A 14634-nucleotide genomic window follows, 5' to 3' on the forward strand; every position below is an offset into this window, starting at 1 on the left:
GTGTATGAATTTTCGCTCCCAAATCTTACTTACGCTTATCATTTATTCCATTAGATTGCACTTAAATCCTATAACCGATCTTGAATCGAGTGACCCTCTTTTAACCGGGTTGACAACAGTGAACCTCAGTCCAAGCAAAAAGTTGCGGAAACATTAAACAAAATTGATTCATCAATCGTATAAAATTATGTAGGCATGGCTTAATGTTCTATCTAGCTAGTAATATTAGACGGAATATCAAAATCGAGCAAAATATATCTTGAATAGAACTTTACGGTATATTTGAAAAACGAGACGGTATATTTTGGTATATAGTTCTGAGGGTCGGACGGTATCGTTATAATATGAATCCGCGGTCACACTGATCTAGAACGAAAAACGCAAATTTTATTCCTTGAAAACAATGGACCTGGACCGCAAAATTTGCGAACAAATGCTCACCCACACATGAGCAAGTGCGTGTCAATCGTAAAGAATACGTAAGATAAAACCACGGCTAGCTGAGTGGCGTCACGTAGGCGACGGTCCTAGCTGATCGATATTCACACACGTACACACACACACAGCCATCCCGCAAAAAACACACCGTAGTACGGGGGGCAAACACACACACCGCCATGGAAAACTCATTAGGTGGAGGCGAAAATAATGTAGAACCCGCCGCTACCGCCCCGGTCCCGGCCCCGGCCGCTGCCGTCGCAAACGTTGCCGCAGTTGAATTGTTGGGTGTCAGTTGCAAGGGCAATGGGGCGGCGATAAGCAAAGATTCGACACCGCCAACAACAATGGAGACGTCGCCGATGATGATTTTGATGCCGCAACAAATCGAATCTGTAAACAAAACGGCTTCGGTGGAAAACAACGCAGAAGACGACAACACCCGCGGAAATGCCAATGCGCCACTAGCCGCTAGCACAAATACAGCCGCAGTGGCCGCACCAATACAGCAGCAGCAGCAACAACAACAACAAGAACAACAACAGCAGCAGTCACAAGAGACGCCGCAGCTAGAGCCAGAATTGTTGTCAGGCGATGGGAATGCAAATGCCACAGAAACAGCAGCAGAAGCAGCAGCAGCCACAGTATTACCAACGGATGACAAAACAGGTAAAAGGGAAAGAAATTCATTGCCGATGCCAACTAATGCCCCACATATGTACATATATATATATATCTACTCTATCTAGCAGAGCGCAATCACAAAAAGAAGAAAAAAGATAAGGAGCGCGAACGGGATGAAGATAAGAGTCGGCGCAATAGCAGCAGCAACAGCAATAGTTCCAGCAGCGGCAACAAGGATCGAGATCGGGATCGTAGGCGTGAAAGCGAAAGCAGCTTGAAATCAGCCTCCTCTTCCACCAACGATCACAAATCTGGCTCTTCACGTGGCAAGGACAAAAAGTATCATAGAAGCGATCGGGATCGAGAACGGGACAGGGACAGAGAGCGGGACCGCGACAGGGAGAAGGTACTTTAATGTAGTTCACTTGCCAGTTATGAAAAAAGTTTTTACCTGCAAGTTTTTCTGAGAAGTTTGCACAGCTGTTTTGAACGTTTGAATCTAAAATTAATTCCCAACTATTTTTTGTGTCGTGCATCTTGTATGTGTGTAGGTCCCATCATCATCATCCAGTTCCTCGTCACATTCGCACCGACGCCGCAGCTCGGACAGCAGTCGCAGCAGCAATACCAGTTCAAGCAAGATACCGAAAGATCAGGACGCGGTGCTTCAGCAGGCCGTTGTGGCCGTTCTAGAGCAGCAAATCAACGTGGAGACACCAATCAAAGCGGAGGAAGGCATAAAGCAAATCAAAGTGGAGCCAGTCGTAGCATCAGTAGCAGGAGTGGCAGCTGCTCCTCCCAAGGCAGAGCCAGTACTTAGTAGCCACATCAAAAACGAATTGGATATCAAAAAGGAGGCTAGCAGTGTTAAGGCGAAGCCATTAATGAATGGCGATGCAACAGCGACCAAAACACGTGAAGAGATCACACGGCAGCTGAACTTTAGCGCCAGCAGCAAGCCCTGGAAAAGCTCCACCTCCTCTTCTGTACTGATGCCTTCGCCGGCGGCCAAGACCTCATCCTCGTCGACCAACAGCAGCAGCAGCAATAATCATTCCTCGAGCCTTAACAGCAGCCGCAAATCGTCCTCCTCCTACTCCTCCTCGTCTTCTTCCAGCAGCAACCATCACAAAAACTCGTCTTCGTCGTCATCCTCCTCGTCCTCCCGTCATTCATCGTCGTCCTCGCGCGACTGTTCCAAGTGCTACAAGCGCTCCAAAATACGTCGCACCAGCGTTGGCGTACAATGTGTGCCTCCGGCGCCAGCTGCTGGACCCTGGCAGACGGTCCAGAGCCTGCCACCGACGCCCAATCGCAAAGCACCCGCTGGTTTGGAAAATCTCAAATACGGCTGCTACTTTCAGGTGGAGCAGTACCCGAATGGTGGCGCCTCCATTGTCCATCTGTATCAGCACGAAATCGATGATCTCTCGCCGAACGAAATGGAGGAGCTGGTGGATGAGTTCTTTAGTGTTTGCTTCGCCGAGGATGAGCAGGGCTATGCGCATCATGTGATGGGCATTGTGCACGACGCTGCACGGTATATACCCGATCTGCTAGAGCATATGGCTGAGAACTATTCCACGCTGACGGTAAAGGCGGGCGTCTTGGGACGCAATTCGGACATTGAGACCTGCACGATGGCACAGTACAATGAACAGGTGTGTGGAAGCCGGCAGCTCTCTCTAGGAGAAAATCTTTCAAATGGCATTCCTTTCTTTACTTTTCAGGTGGTTCGTAACTACTGCCAGGGCACTTTCCGCTATGGACCGCTGCATCAGATCAGTCTTGTGGGCAAAGTGCATGAGGAGGTCGGCGGTTACTTCCCTGATCTTCTGGGACGCATCGAAATGAATCCATTTCTGCGAAAGGTTAATTGAAGCTCGATCTCTCTTTATGACTAAAACCCCTCTCAACTCCTGCTTTGTTTCTTTTTCAGACCATGCCCTGGGCTTGTAATTCCATACTGCAAACGGATCCGCGTCAGTCGAACGATGGACCCATTCTATGGATACGCGCTGGGGAGCAGCTGGTGCCCACAGCGGAACTGAATAGCAAGACGCCTCTCAAGAGACAGAGGTGAAGCTCTTTAAGAAATGTTTTCCTATGCTTGTGTATAATCTTGAATCCCCATTTAGGACGCGCATCAATGAGTTGCGAAACTTGCAGTATCTTCCACGTTTGTCGGAGGCGCGTGAGACCATGATTGAGGATCGGACCAAGGCGCATGCCGATCATGTGGGACATGGACACGAGCGTATCACAACTGCAGCTGTTGGTAAGCTCCCTTTGGATCTCTCTTTCTATATGGATTGTATATAATTTCGTATTTTTAGGCATTCTAAAAGCCGTTCACTGTGGACAATCCTACACACAGAATCGCATCACCAAGGATGTGGTTGCCTTTGCCGCTCAGGACTTCAACACAATGGTGGAGATGCTGCAGTTAGATCTGCACGAGCCGCCCATCTCTCAGTGCGTGCAGTGGATCGAGGATGCCAAGCTGAATCAGCTGCGACGCGAGGGCATTCGCTATGCCCGCATCCAGCTCTGCGACAATGACATTTACTTTCTGCCGCGCAACATCATCCATCAGTTCCGCACGGTGACGGCCGTGACAAGCGTTGGTGAGTGCAGGAGTCCACTATAGTACCATCAAAGGTGCTCCCTAACTATTTAAATTTCAATCTTTAGCTTGGCATCTGCGCCTCCGTCAGTATTATCCCGGCCAGGAGGTAATCAACGAACAAAATAATCCTGTGCTAGCCGAGACACCGCATTACAAGGAGAAACAAACCATTTTACCCCATCCCATTGGTCACGACGATTGTGGCAAGAAGACCCCTTCGAAGCGTGGCCACGATGGCGGCAAAATGGCCAAGAAGAAGCTAATCGATCTGGATGGCAAGGAGCGTCGCTCGAGTGAGAGCAGCATGGATGATGCTGGCAATGCGTCGCCACGACAGAGCCACCAGGATAACAGCAGCAACAGCAGCAGCCCGAATATCAACAGCAGCGGCAGTGGCAGTGGCAGTAACACGCCCAAAAAGAAGCCCAGCAAAGAAGACTCCAAGATAGACATGAGGAAAATGGTCTTGGAGCACAAATACAAGCTCACAAAGGCAGCCGCCACAGTACTCGAGGCGAGTCAAGACAAAGAGAAGCCCAAAAAGGTGAAGGAAAAGGCGTCCAGCAAGTCGGACAAGGAGAAGGACAAAGATAAGGAGAAGGAAAAGGAAAAAGAAAAAGAGAAGGAGAAGGATCGACGCAGTGAGCACACAACCAAAAAGCAACACCAATTATCGTCGCCAACGTCTTCGCCGACACCAGCTAAAATGCCACGACTGACCAGCACCAATTCAGCAGCTACTGCTGCAGCTACCGTTCCTGCTGCCACTCCTGCCCCATCTCTGCCTTCAAATGCCAATGTGGCAGGACTGCCGCCGCCATTAGTGCCTCAGACACCCTTCACCCATCGCGAAGCCTACGTCAACAGCCTGAATCAAAAGGAACCCGAGATCAAAATCGAAGTGAAAATTGTTTCGGACGAGCCAACGACCAGTCGAAGTGATATGATCATGAATAGCAGTACCTCCTCCATTGTGCCGCCGCCGCCGATGCCTGCACTTCTGCCAACAGATTCCACAGATCCTGTGGAGAATGTGGGCAATGAGTTGGTTGTCGAGAGCACACCCCAATTGGTGGTCGATCACGAGGAGGAGGTAACGGAGGTGTGTGCTGAGGAAATTGTGGAAATGGATATAACCGTGCCTGAAGAATCTGCTCCACCCGCTCCCAATCTAATTGCTGCTATGCCAACGCTTGTAGTAGCTCCAATTATCCCTCCTGCGTCGGCTCCCGCTCCTGCTGCTGGTATGCCGCCACTCAAAGTTGCTCCAGCAACTAATCTTAATCCTGCTGCTGCTATGCCGCCACTAAAAGTTGCTCCAGCAACTAATCTTAATTCAACGCCTACTCCTATTCCCACACCACTAGCTGTTACACTGCCACCACTAACAGCTGGTCCTCCACTTCCCACCCTGAGTCCAGCACCCACTGGTCCTCCACTTCCCACCCTAAGTCCAGCACCCACTGGCTCTCCACTTCCCACCCTGAGTCCAGCGCCCAGTGCTCCTCAAATTGTTAAAGTCGTTATACCCGCCACACTGGCGCCTTTCGGCAGGATGTCGGTGGTTTTACCCACGCTAACAGCAGCACCGCCATTGCCTCCAATGCCACCCCTACGGGCAGCTGTACCACCGCCGCCTCCACCCTCCAGCACCACAGGAACAGCAGTTGGAACAGCAGTGGGAACAGCAACAGCAACCCCGATGAAGACCACCTACAAGACATTCAGTCTGCCCTCACACAAAATCATCATTGCAGGGCCCGCCACTGGGCACAGTCGGGTGGCCACAAACCACAAGGGAATGCCCAAGACACCCGTGGATCTGCTGGGCTCCATAATGGCCAGTATGGACAAGCCGGCCGCCGGGGGCAGCTCCTCCGTCAGCATCAATCAATCATCATCATCCCTGCCCTCATCGACATCTACAACATCCTCATCGGCAACAACGAATAGCTCGCTCTCCTCCTACACAACTTCGAGCAGCAGCAGCAGCAGCCACAGCTATTGAGTGCGTGTCGGTGTGGGAGCAGAGCGGGTGAGCTGAGAAGAGGCTCCTACTTGGACTTTCTTTAGTGTACATTTTCGATATTTGCCTCGGGATTCCGTTTAACGGAATCCGAGCCGGACATTTTTTTTTTTTGCTGTTTTTTAAAGTCGGGGAATTCTGTACCGAATCTGATTCCCCCACCTTGTATATAGCAAAAGGCTTCAAAATACAATACACCCTATATTTGATAATGAAAACAAACAAAAAAACAACAACAACCAGTAGAATTAAGCTCAAAATGCGACATTTGAGATAGAGATGTAGTTTTCTAATTTATTTACACCACACGACACGCATGCACTCTTTAGATACAACAATTGAACAGTTTTTAAAGGCAGGGCAGGAGGGTACCTTCAAATGTTAAATGGTAAAGATTGTATGGCTCACATGCCCCCATATATACAATATATACATATATATATATATATATATCATGTGCACACAGTAATCGTTAAAAGTGAGCCACCGCCAAGTGCGTGGCAGAGAGATCCCAGTTTCATTTCCTTCTGAACAACTTTTTTGAAAAGTGTTTTGAACGTGCGTAGAACAATACACACATTGATAATTATGATATATACATACATACATATATATACACCATATATAACTCTAGACCTTAAGCCAGCTTACACGTTGATGAAACAATAAAGATTCGGATCGTACAAAACAAAAAACAAACACACAAAAAACCATTTGGAATGTTTTCTGTTTTACAAAAGGGAGAGCCAGCCACAGTGGGTATAGTCAATTAAATTTTCGATACAGTGATCTGAGAGCCTGGAGAAGTGCTTTATGTTTGGCTGTTCGGAGTAGGATACCTCCTCCGACCTTGTTGTCCAGCTTCGTGGGACAATGTTGTTGCTGCTTAAAGTCTCTCAGACGTACTGCTGCCATTTCTACCTGCTCCTTTCCTACAAAATCAAGGCTATGAAAGCAAAGGATGGCATTTAGCGCATTTAATTTGGGGTGGTGCGGAGAGCTACTTCATAGGGCGGCAGTTCCCTGAACTTTGTCCAGTTGTCTGGTGATAGGGCCGGCCACCACACTACACCACAGATATATCCATTGGACTATGCTTGGGTTCATGCCCCATTTTATAAATGAGTAGAGCGCTGTCGTTGCCTTCTTCACTCTTTCCTTGACGCTCAGGTTCCAATTAAGCTTCTTGTCAATTGCCAACCACAAGCAACGGACACTGTCGCTGAAGGAGAGTCTGCATTCAATTAATATTGGCGGGGTTGAGAGGCGGAACCTTGTATTTCTCTGTGAATAGCTCCGTTTTCGAGGGATTTGAGGGTAATTCGCCGAGATGATAATGGTAACGTCGTTCTCGTACACCACCTTGCCAGCTCATCAGACCAGAAATTGGTGCTTTAAAAGTATAACAATTTTAATCTCTAGAGAATAATACAAATCGTACAAAAAGTGGATTGGATAAATCCATAAAATCTAGCTTCAACAGATCCAAAGCCGAAAATATATTGCAAAACACAAAAGACAGACAAACGACGGAATGTAGACAATCGCCCCTCCATGCGAATGGATGTCTTACAACTTGGAGCGCAGTTCCTCGATGCGGCCTTGGGCAGAGCGCTGCAGGTCCATCAGTTTCATGGCAAAGCCCATGTTGCCCTGGATCTTGATCTTGCCCTGGAAGAAGGCCTTCTGCGGCGGCAGCTTACCCGTAAGCAGCTCGAACACATCCTCATCGCTGATGATGAAGGTGACATCACATTTTTCTACAACCAAAAGCGGGGGGAAAATTAATTAGCGGGCCAAAAGGTAACTAAGTTCAGTAATGTATTGAACTTACGTGTGCCATTGAAAATGATCTTGCCTTTGCCCTGCTTGGCATCGATGACCCAGAAGCCAGTCTGTCCCTGGGGTCCATTGTTCACCTTGAAGCCATAGACGGCGCGCACCTTTTCGATCAGTCCATCCTTGTCCTCCTGCATGGCCTGTTCAAGCACCTTCAGTAGAGGCGCCACCTTGAAACCATCCTCGTTGGTGGCCGCCTTGGCAGCAGCCGTAAGATTGTGCACCACATTGTTCGCCGCTGGGAAACCCAGGCGATAGAGAGCCACCACTACAGCTCCGCCCAGACCCAGATTGTGCTGCAGCGCCAGCTTGGCGCCATTCACCTGTCGCTTCTCAGCCAGGCCCCGCAGCTGCCAGCACAACTCAGCACACTGGGCCAGGCCAGTGGCTCCCAGAGGATGGCCCTTCGAGATTAGTCCACCGCTGGGGTTCACCACGAACTTGCCGCCGTATGTGTTGTCTCCGCGATCGATGAACTCGCCAGCCTTGCCCTCGCCGCACAAGCCCAGGGCCTCGTAGGTCACCAGCTCGTTGGCGGAGAAGCAATCGTGCAGCTCCACCACCTGCACATCCTGTGGCTTGTAGCCGCTCTTGGCAAAGAGACGCTGACTAGCCAGAACCGTCATATCATAGCCGGCGATCTTCATCAGACTCTTGTCCGCAAAGGTAGATGCTGGATCGCTGGCCATTTCCATGCCCACGATCTCCACAGCCTGCTTCTCCAAGCCATGGCGACGTACAAACTGCTCGGAGGCCAGAATAGCAGCACCAGAGCCATCAGAGGTGGGGCAGCACTGCAGTTTGGTCAGCACTCCCTCGACCACTTGCGGCGACTTCATAATCTGCTCCAGAGTGTATTCATCGCGGAACTGCGAGTAGCTGCGAGATTAGATTAAAAAGATAAATACAAGAGGCTATAAAATAAAGGCTCCGAGAGTGCATACGGATTATTGACGGAGTGTTTGTGGTTCTTCCAGGCGATCTTTCCAAAGTGTTCGGGCTTGGTGCCATACTTCTTCATGTGCTCCTTGCCAGCATTGCCGAAGATCTGGGCAGCCATGGGTCCAGGTCCAATTTCGGTAAGCTCTCCCATCTCGGTGATGTGACGCTCCATGGGGTTGGCGCGGTCAAAGTACTGTTGGTACATGAATACAAGAGATAAGTAGATTCGTATAAGCTGAATTACAAACAGAAGGCGTTTCCTACCTTTGCCCCCAGGGAGCCACGCTCCATCTTCTCGAAGCCCAGGGCCAGCACACAGTCGGAGGTTCCAGACTCGATGATCTGCTTGGCCAGGTAGAGGGCGCTAGATCCTGTGGAGCAGTTGTTGTTCACATTGTAGACGGGAATGCCGGTCATTCCGACCTCATAGACAGCACGCTGTCCGCAGGTGGAGTCTCCATAGACGTAACCGGTCACCGCCTGCTGCACCTCCTCGTACTTGATATTGGCGTCCTGCAGAGCCTTGGTGATGGCCTCCTTGGCAAAGTCCGGATAGCAGACATCAGCACGACGGCCGGGCTTCTCGAACTGCAGGCAAAAGAAGAGACACAACACCCATAAGCAACCGGTTTGACAATAAATAACCCCCCTAACGACTGCTAAAACCAGTACCGAGAGCAAGAATAGAATAATTCTAATCGGACCACTTCAGTGGGGGCAATGGCAATGCGATAATGATATATATGCCCCCGACCATTCGAGAGCAGTCAGATTAGTGACCGAAGTGCACCCCAGATCAAAGTCCAGGAGCGATTAACATCATTATTGCTCAATTTTCACTTGAACAAAGTCTTGGCAGTTTTTCCTTCCACAACCACTTTCTTTTACGTATTTCGTTCACACACCTTTGTCATTCCCACACCGACGACATACACACGGGTCTTGGTCATCTTGGAGATGCAGGTACAAGTGCTGAGTGGAAATTAGCAAATCAGGTAAGATCGCTACTAGCGCTTTAAGCCGAATGACTAAAATTTTAGTTGCTTAACGTAAATAAACAGCGGTGTGACCTTTGATAAAATATACCACCGACCCGCAGAAAAATACTAAAATATACCGTCTCATTTTAAACGTATACCGAAATATACGAAATATTCCTCAAGGTATATAGAGTGGCGGTTGGTTTTTGAAATGAGGCTTTCCTCTCCACCACGATATGATGGCTTTTATACAAATGGCGATTGAAAACCATTATATTGTATATATATTTATGTATTACTTAAACATCGTTTTTACTTTTTTCGGTATACGTGTTTGCTTATTAAAAAGATCTATGGAGAGACTATAAGTGTATAAAAATTAGAATTATATTGTGAAAAGTAGTTTGTGGATAAAAAAAGTGTGTAATCCATTATTCAGTCGCTATCACTCTCGGAGGCATCATCGGAGGAGCTCTCAACGCGGGCTGCGCGTCGACTGCGACCACCACGACGGCTGGTGGACCTGCCAGCAGGTGCAGCAGGGGCAGGCTTGCGACCCCCCTTCTTTGTTCGGTTGCCGGCGGCCTTGGTTCTGTTGGCCGTTCGTGTCTCGTCAGCCTGGTTCTGACTGCTGTCGGCTCCATCGGCGGTGGGATCTTTGACCGCCAGGCACTCGGCGAGGCGCGTCTCGAACTCTGTGACGGCGGCCTTCAGCTCGGGCTTGGCCAGCTTATTGGTGTTGCTGATGATCAGGCGGAAGGACGCGTAGACATCGTCGTTCTGCACCTTGTCGCGGTAGTTGTGCATGTTGTCCATCAACTTATTGATCGAACGCTCGTTGTAGGTCAGGAGGCTGAGGCAGTAGGCTATGTCGCGCCACTGCCGCTCAACATGGGCCATGGGGAAGCGCAGGCAGAGTTTCTCCACCAGCGACTCGATCTGGCGGTCCTTCTGGATGAGACCCAAAATGTAGGACATGATGATGTGGTACTTGTGCTCCTCGAGACGCAGGTTGGTGTCGCCCAGACGCGAAATGATGTCGGGGAGCACGTTGTACAGGATGTTTGACTTATTGGCTATCTCCTTGAAGAACTCCTTGGTGATGCTCTGTATCTCCTCGTTTTCGTCGATAATGCATAGTGCCATGTCCGAGATCTGGCTCTTCACGCGTATCATCTCGTTCAGAAGGAGATGCGACAGCATCTTGACAGCCGTCAGCCGCAGCTCCGTATCAGTCTCGTGCAGCTGTGCGTAAAAGTGCCCCGTCCACGGCTCAATGATGTTCGGGAAGCGGAAGGTGAGATCGGACAGGCCCACCACCGTGTTGCACTTGATCTTGATGTTTGTAGTCAAACCGAGGATGTTCATCAGGAAGGACATGTTTGACTCACAGAACCGCGATGAGACTGTCATCAGGCGGGCCAATGTGAGGGTCGCTGCCTGCTGAAGCTTCGGATGCCGGTACTCGCCCGGCTTCTTGCAGATATCAATGATGACGGGCGTCAGCCAGTGGAGCAAGCCGTTCGGATCGTAAATCAGCATGTCCTCGCATATGGCAAGGATCTCATCGGCAATGCTATCCTCTGCTGTGGCCCCCACCAAATCTTCGTCCGGCTCCTGTTGCGGCTCTGCGGCCGAGTTGGACAAACGCTTACGCACCTCCATCGCCGAAACGTTCATGGTGCGTCGCAACAGCTGCTGCTGGGCGGCCTTCCTGCCAGCTTCTTGCGTACGTGTATCTCTCTCCTGCTGGGCTGTGAGCTCCTCGCGGTACTTCATGTTATTGTAGACATCCATGTCCAGGAATATCATCTCCTTGATGGTCATGTAACCGATGCAGAACATAAATCGCGACACCAGAAACACGGGCATACAAGTTCCAGGCGGTGGTCCCCCTGGGCTCTGGGTGCCCTGTGTCTGTGTCTGTGGAATGGACAGCGGCTGTGTGTACGCAATCTCTGTCGGCTGCGACTCCAATGCCAGTTCGTTTTCCTTGTCGGCATTCACTGGCGCGGCGGTGGCGCCCAGCCAGTTATGGTAGAATCGCTTTTGGAGCTCCTTGAGCAGGTCCTGGACCAGCACATCGGGGGACTGGCACATGCGGTAGATGTACTCCAACACGCTTGTGGCCATGCCATCAAAGTCCTTGAGCTTCTCGTGGAAGAAGCAGTCGAAAAAGAAGCGTATCACCTCCACCACGAACTTGGCGTCGGTGTTGTGGCGCTTATAGTACTTGGCGTTGTTGTTGGCATCGATGCTATTGACCAGTAGACGCAGGCAGCCAGCGAAGAGGCGCGGTTCGCTACGTGCGCGCTGCCCCACGGCAATGTCTTCGATGATCGCCGTGTTGGCGGTGACAATGCTGTTCTTAGCCTTCGATGCCATGATCAGCAGCTCGAGGGCGAGTCGTGCCTCGTTGTTTGTGGTGCCCTCCAGCTTCAGGGTGAAGCGCTCGAACAGTACCTGAATGACAAGGGCATCTATCTGCCCGACGTTCACCCACTCGGCCACCAGCGTCTCTAGCGACAAGTAGTGTCCATAATCGATTTCCTCGAGAAATTTCGAGAGATTTTGCACGACCCTTATGGCATGAGCACGTGCCTGCAGCTCTGTAGTAAAGAGTACCCGGCGATAGGCCTCGGAGACGGCATCGCGCTTCTCCTTGTCCGACGACCACACCAGCATCAGCATCTTCCGCATACCGGCATCTGTGCCGGCGATGCCGAACATGTAGCCGGTGGTGAAAAGGTCCACTGCCTCCAGGACATCTGTGTTTGTCTTGGACATGAGCAGGTCCTGCAGCTTGGGATAGGCACCCGTCACAATGGTGGTGTAATCGATGCTGTCCTTGAGGAACTGCACCGTCTTGATCTGTCGCAGCATCTCCTCGCTCTAAAATAGCGAAAGCTTAGCAAAATGATTCGATCTCTGCGCTGAAATGGAACCTACGCTTTGCTTGAGGCCTGCGGCCAGCAGATGGTAAGTCTTAAGCAGTTCCATAACATAGAAGACCTTCTCCTCGAACTCCAGCATGGAACTAAAACGAAAGGATTAATCAGAGCTCAAATAAAGAAAAATAAAAGGAAGCTGGTGGTGAGACTAACACAATTTCTTGATTTCCTGCCAGGAAGTCTATTTTGCGTACCAGAACCACGGCCTTCTTGTACTCCTTGTCACGCATGAGCGGCAATATCTTCTCCAGCAGTTCTGTGTCGCTCTCCTCCTTGTCGAAGTCCAAATTGGGAACTGCAATGCCAATGAAAGGATAATATTCGAAAGAAAGCGAAAGAAAAGATGATTGAAGTTTTACATTCGGTTAAATGCTCTTTAATTTCAGGCAAGATCTCGATCGCCCTTTCGCTCCATTGCTCATTGAGCCGTTCCTCCTCTTTGCGCTCCGCCTCCAGCACTTCGTTGAGCTTCTCCATGATTTCTACTTCATTCTGGTGCTTGTGGAGGAGCTCCTCCAGCGATAGCTTGCTCGAGAATGGATTGCTCTCGAGCGTCGATTTGATCAACTGCATGGCCGCCTTGCGCACCAGCGAGCTCTTGTCCTCTAGCCGACCCACAGCCGCGGCCAGTACCTTTGTGAGATAGGTGAGCGGTATGGCATGTTGGGTCTTCAGGTGCACCAAAATGTGCAGGGCCTTGGTGCGCACGTGGGCGGAACCGTCCATGATGTGGTCGTACAGATGGTCTAGGAACTCGTTGCGCACCTCCTTCATTTCATCGCTGAGATCCTCGGCGGTCAGGTCACTAATCACGGCATCGGCTAAGATCTGCAGAACGGTGTTGCGTAGCATGTGCGACTGGCAGTCGAGCAGTTCATCGCTGACCTTTGACAGATGCGGAATGATGAGCTCTGGGGAGATGCTCGAGAACTCAGATAGGAAGGTGGAGAAATGCTTAGACACCGTCGTGTCCGCGCTATCCAGCTGAAGGGCCTCCACAATGCTCTTGAGCAGAATTTCGAAGACCTTCGAAATGCCGTACTCCTCGTGTAACGTCAGTATGCCGTTGGCCACCGCTGCGGCGGCGTGCTCAGTGCCGCGCAGGATCTGCAGTATGCGGACCGGGAAGGTCATGGCGTGGTTGAAGCGCTTAATGCATGTGCCCAAAATCTGAAACAGGGTATCGAACACATGTCGGTTGTCGTGGCGCATCGGCGTGAGCTCCAAAGTGCGATAGCAAATGTCACAGAGCATCCTGTAAGACAAAAAATAGGTGGAACTGAACAACTGATCTGACCGGATCGTAATGGGTGTTTTCGTGCTCACGTTATAAAGTCCTCTTCAGCTATGGGTGGGGCCCAGAGCCGCTCCAGCGGCAACTGGAGGATATTGAAGAGCTGAACGAGAAATTTGCCGCGCTTTTCATCCCAGTCGGGGTACTGATCGAGGGCCTCAGGCTGCTTGCCGCGTTTCTTCTGCAAATTCATCTGCTGGTCGCGCTTCGCACGCTGGGCCACACTGTCGATCTTCTTGACGACGTTCACCTGCAGGTAGAGTGTCATCTTGGTGAGATTCAAATGGCGGATGCGGTTCGTAGGCGGCTCTTTGTCTGCGAAAGTCTCTGTGAGGCTCTGGCCCAGCATCTCGACAGTCATGTACAGCAGGTCGAAGGAACGCATCAGGTTCCGAAGGGAGGCCGTATCCGTGGCGTTCGACTCGATGACGGAGTAGTACGTGTCGAAGGTATCCAAAATGTAGAAGGCATCCTTGTCGTGGCTCACTTTGCGCTTGCACTCTGCAAAATGTCGGTAGTGTTAATCCAAGGTGCCTCTGTACTTCGGTTTGAACGCGTCGGACGCGCCAACTACCACCCGCTTACCCAGCAGTTTTTCGGGTATTTCTTTGCTGCTGTACAACTCCTTGACGTAGTAGTGGTCGCCGCTGGAGTTGACCAGATCCTCGGAATTCAGTGGCAATATGAACTGAAAGTCATGCGTCTCCTCCATTGCACAGAAAATGATCAACAAATATTTTTTTGCCGCGAAACAAAATGTAAGCGTCGCTATTCTATACAGTGTGACCGTCGAGCCATTGATAAAATATACCACCAAGCCGCAGAAAAATACTAAAATATACCGTCTCGTTAAAAAATATACCGTAAATATACCGTCAGCTCATTTTTGGACGCTAAAAATACCGAAAAGT

At 50.3% G+C, this 14634-nt stretch overlaps 3 protein-coding genes across 5 annotated transcripts; 1 reads left to right on the forward strand and 2 right to left on the reverse strand.

Moving 5' to 3' along the window:
* The first annotated feature begins 375 nt into the window (after nt 1–375).
* On the forward strand, nt 376–6428 carry LOC6588703. 2 transcript variants are annotated; one of them, XM_002014908.2, is made up of 8 exons: nt 376–1107; nt 1188–1468; nt 1614–2723; nt 2793–2933; nt 3002–3141; nt 3201–3340; nt 3399–3689; nt 3757–6428. In XM_002014908.2, exons 1-8 carry the CDS (start codon nt 618–620, stop codon nt 5697–5699), a joined length of 4536 nt encoding a protein of 1511 aa, XP_002014944.1. In that variant the 5' UTR covers nt 376–617; the 3' UTR covers nt 5700–6428. The 2 variants fall into 2 exon arrangements, with proteins under 2 accessions (XP_002014944.1, XP_026844964.1); XM_026989163.1 differs by having other exon boundaries at nt 1191–1468.
* A 723-nt stretch (nt 6429–7151) lies between these two features.
* LOC6588702 (non-specific lipid-transfer protein) lies at nt 7152–9505 on the reverse strand. The gene is made up of 5 exons (XM_002014907.2): nt 9404–9505; nt 8763–9086; nt 8501–8691; nt 7552–8435; nt 7152–7477 (listed from the first exon to the last, which is right to left on the reverse strand). Exons 1-5 carry the CDS (start codon nt 9446–9448, stop codon nt 7287–7289), a joined length of 1635 nt encoding a protein of 544 aa, XP_002014943.1. The 5' UTR covers nt 9449–9505; the 3' UTR covers nt 7152–7286.
* Nucleotides 9506–9843: 338 nt separating this feature from the next.
* LOC6588701 (condensin complex subunit 1) lies at nt 9844–14458 on the reverse strand. Of its 2 annotated transcripts, XM_002014906.2 has the most exons (6): nt 14309–14458; nt 13756–14224; nt 12789–13684; nt 12583–12724; nt 12428–12515; nt 9844–12370 (listed from the first exon to the last, which is right to left on the reverse strand). In XM_002014906.2, exons 1-6 carry the CDS (start codon nt 14433–14435, stop codon nt 9914–9916), a joined length of 4179 nt encoding a protein of 1392 aa, XP_002014942.1. In that variant the 5' UTR covers nt 14436–14458; the 3' UTR covers nt 9844–9913. The 2 variants fall into 2 exon arrangements, with proteins under 2 accessions (XP_002014942.1, XP_026844965.1); XM_026989164.1 differs by lacking the exons at nt 12789–13684; nt 13756–14224; nt 14309–14458 and having other exon boundaries at nt 12585–12633.
* Between the last annotated feature and the right edge of the window lie 176 nt (nt 14459–14634).

Source organism: Drosophila persimilis, unplaced genomic scaffold, assembly GCF_003286085.1.
Source record: "Drosophila persimilis strain 14011-0111.01,24,50 unplaced genomic scaffold, DperRS2 tig00000191-arrow-pilon, whole genome shotgun sequence".
Taxonomy (NCBI): domain Eukaryota; kingdom Metazoa; phylum Arthropoda; class Insecta; order Diptera; family Drosophilidae; genus Drosophila; species Drosophila persimilis.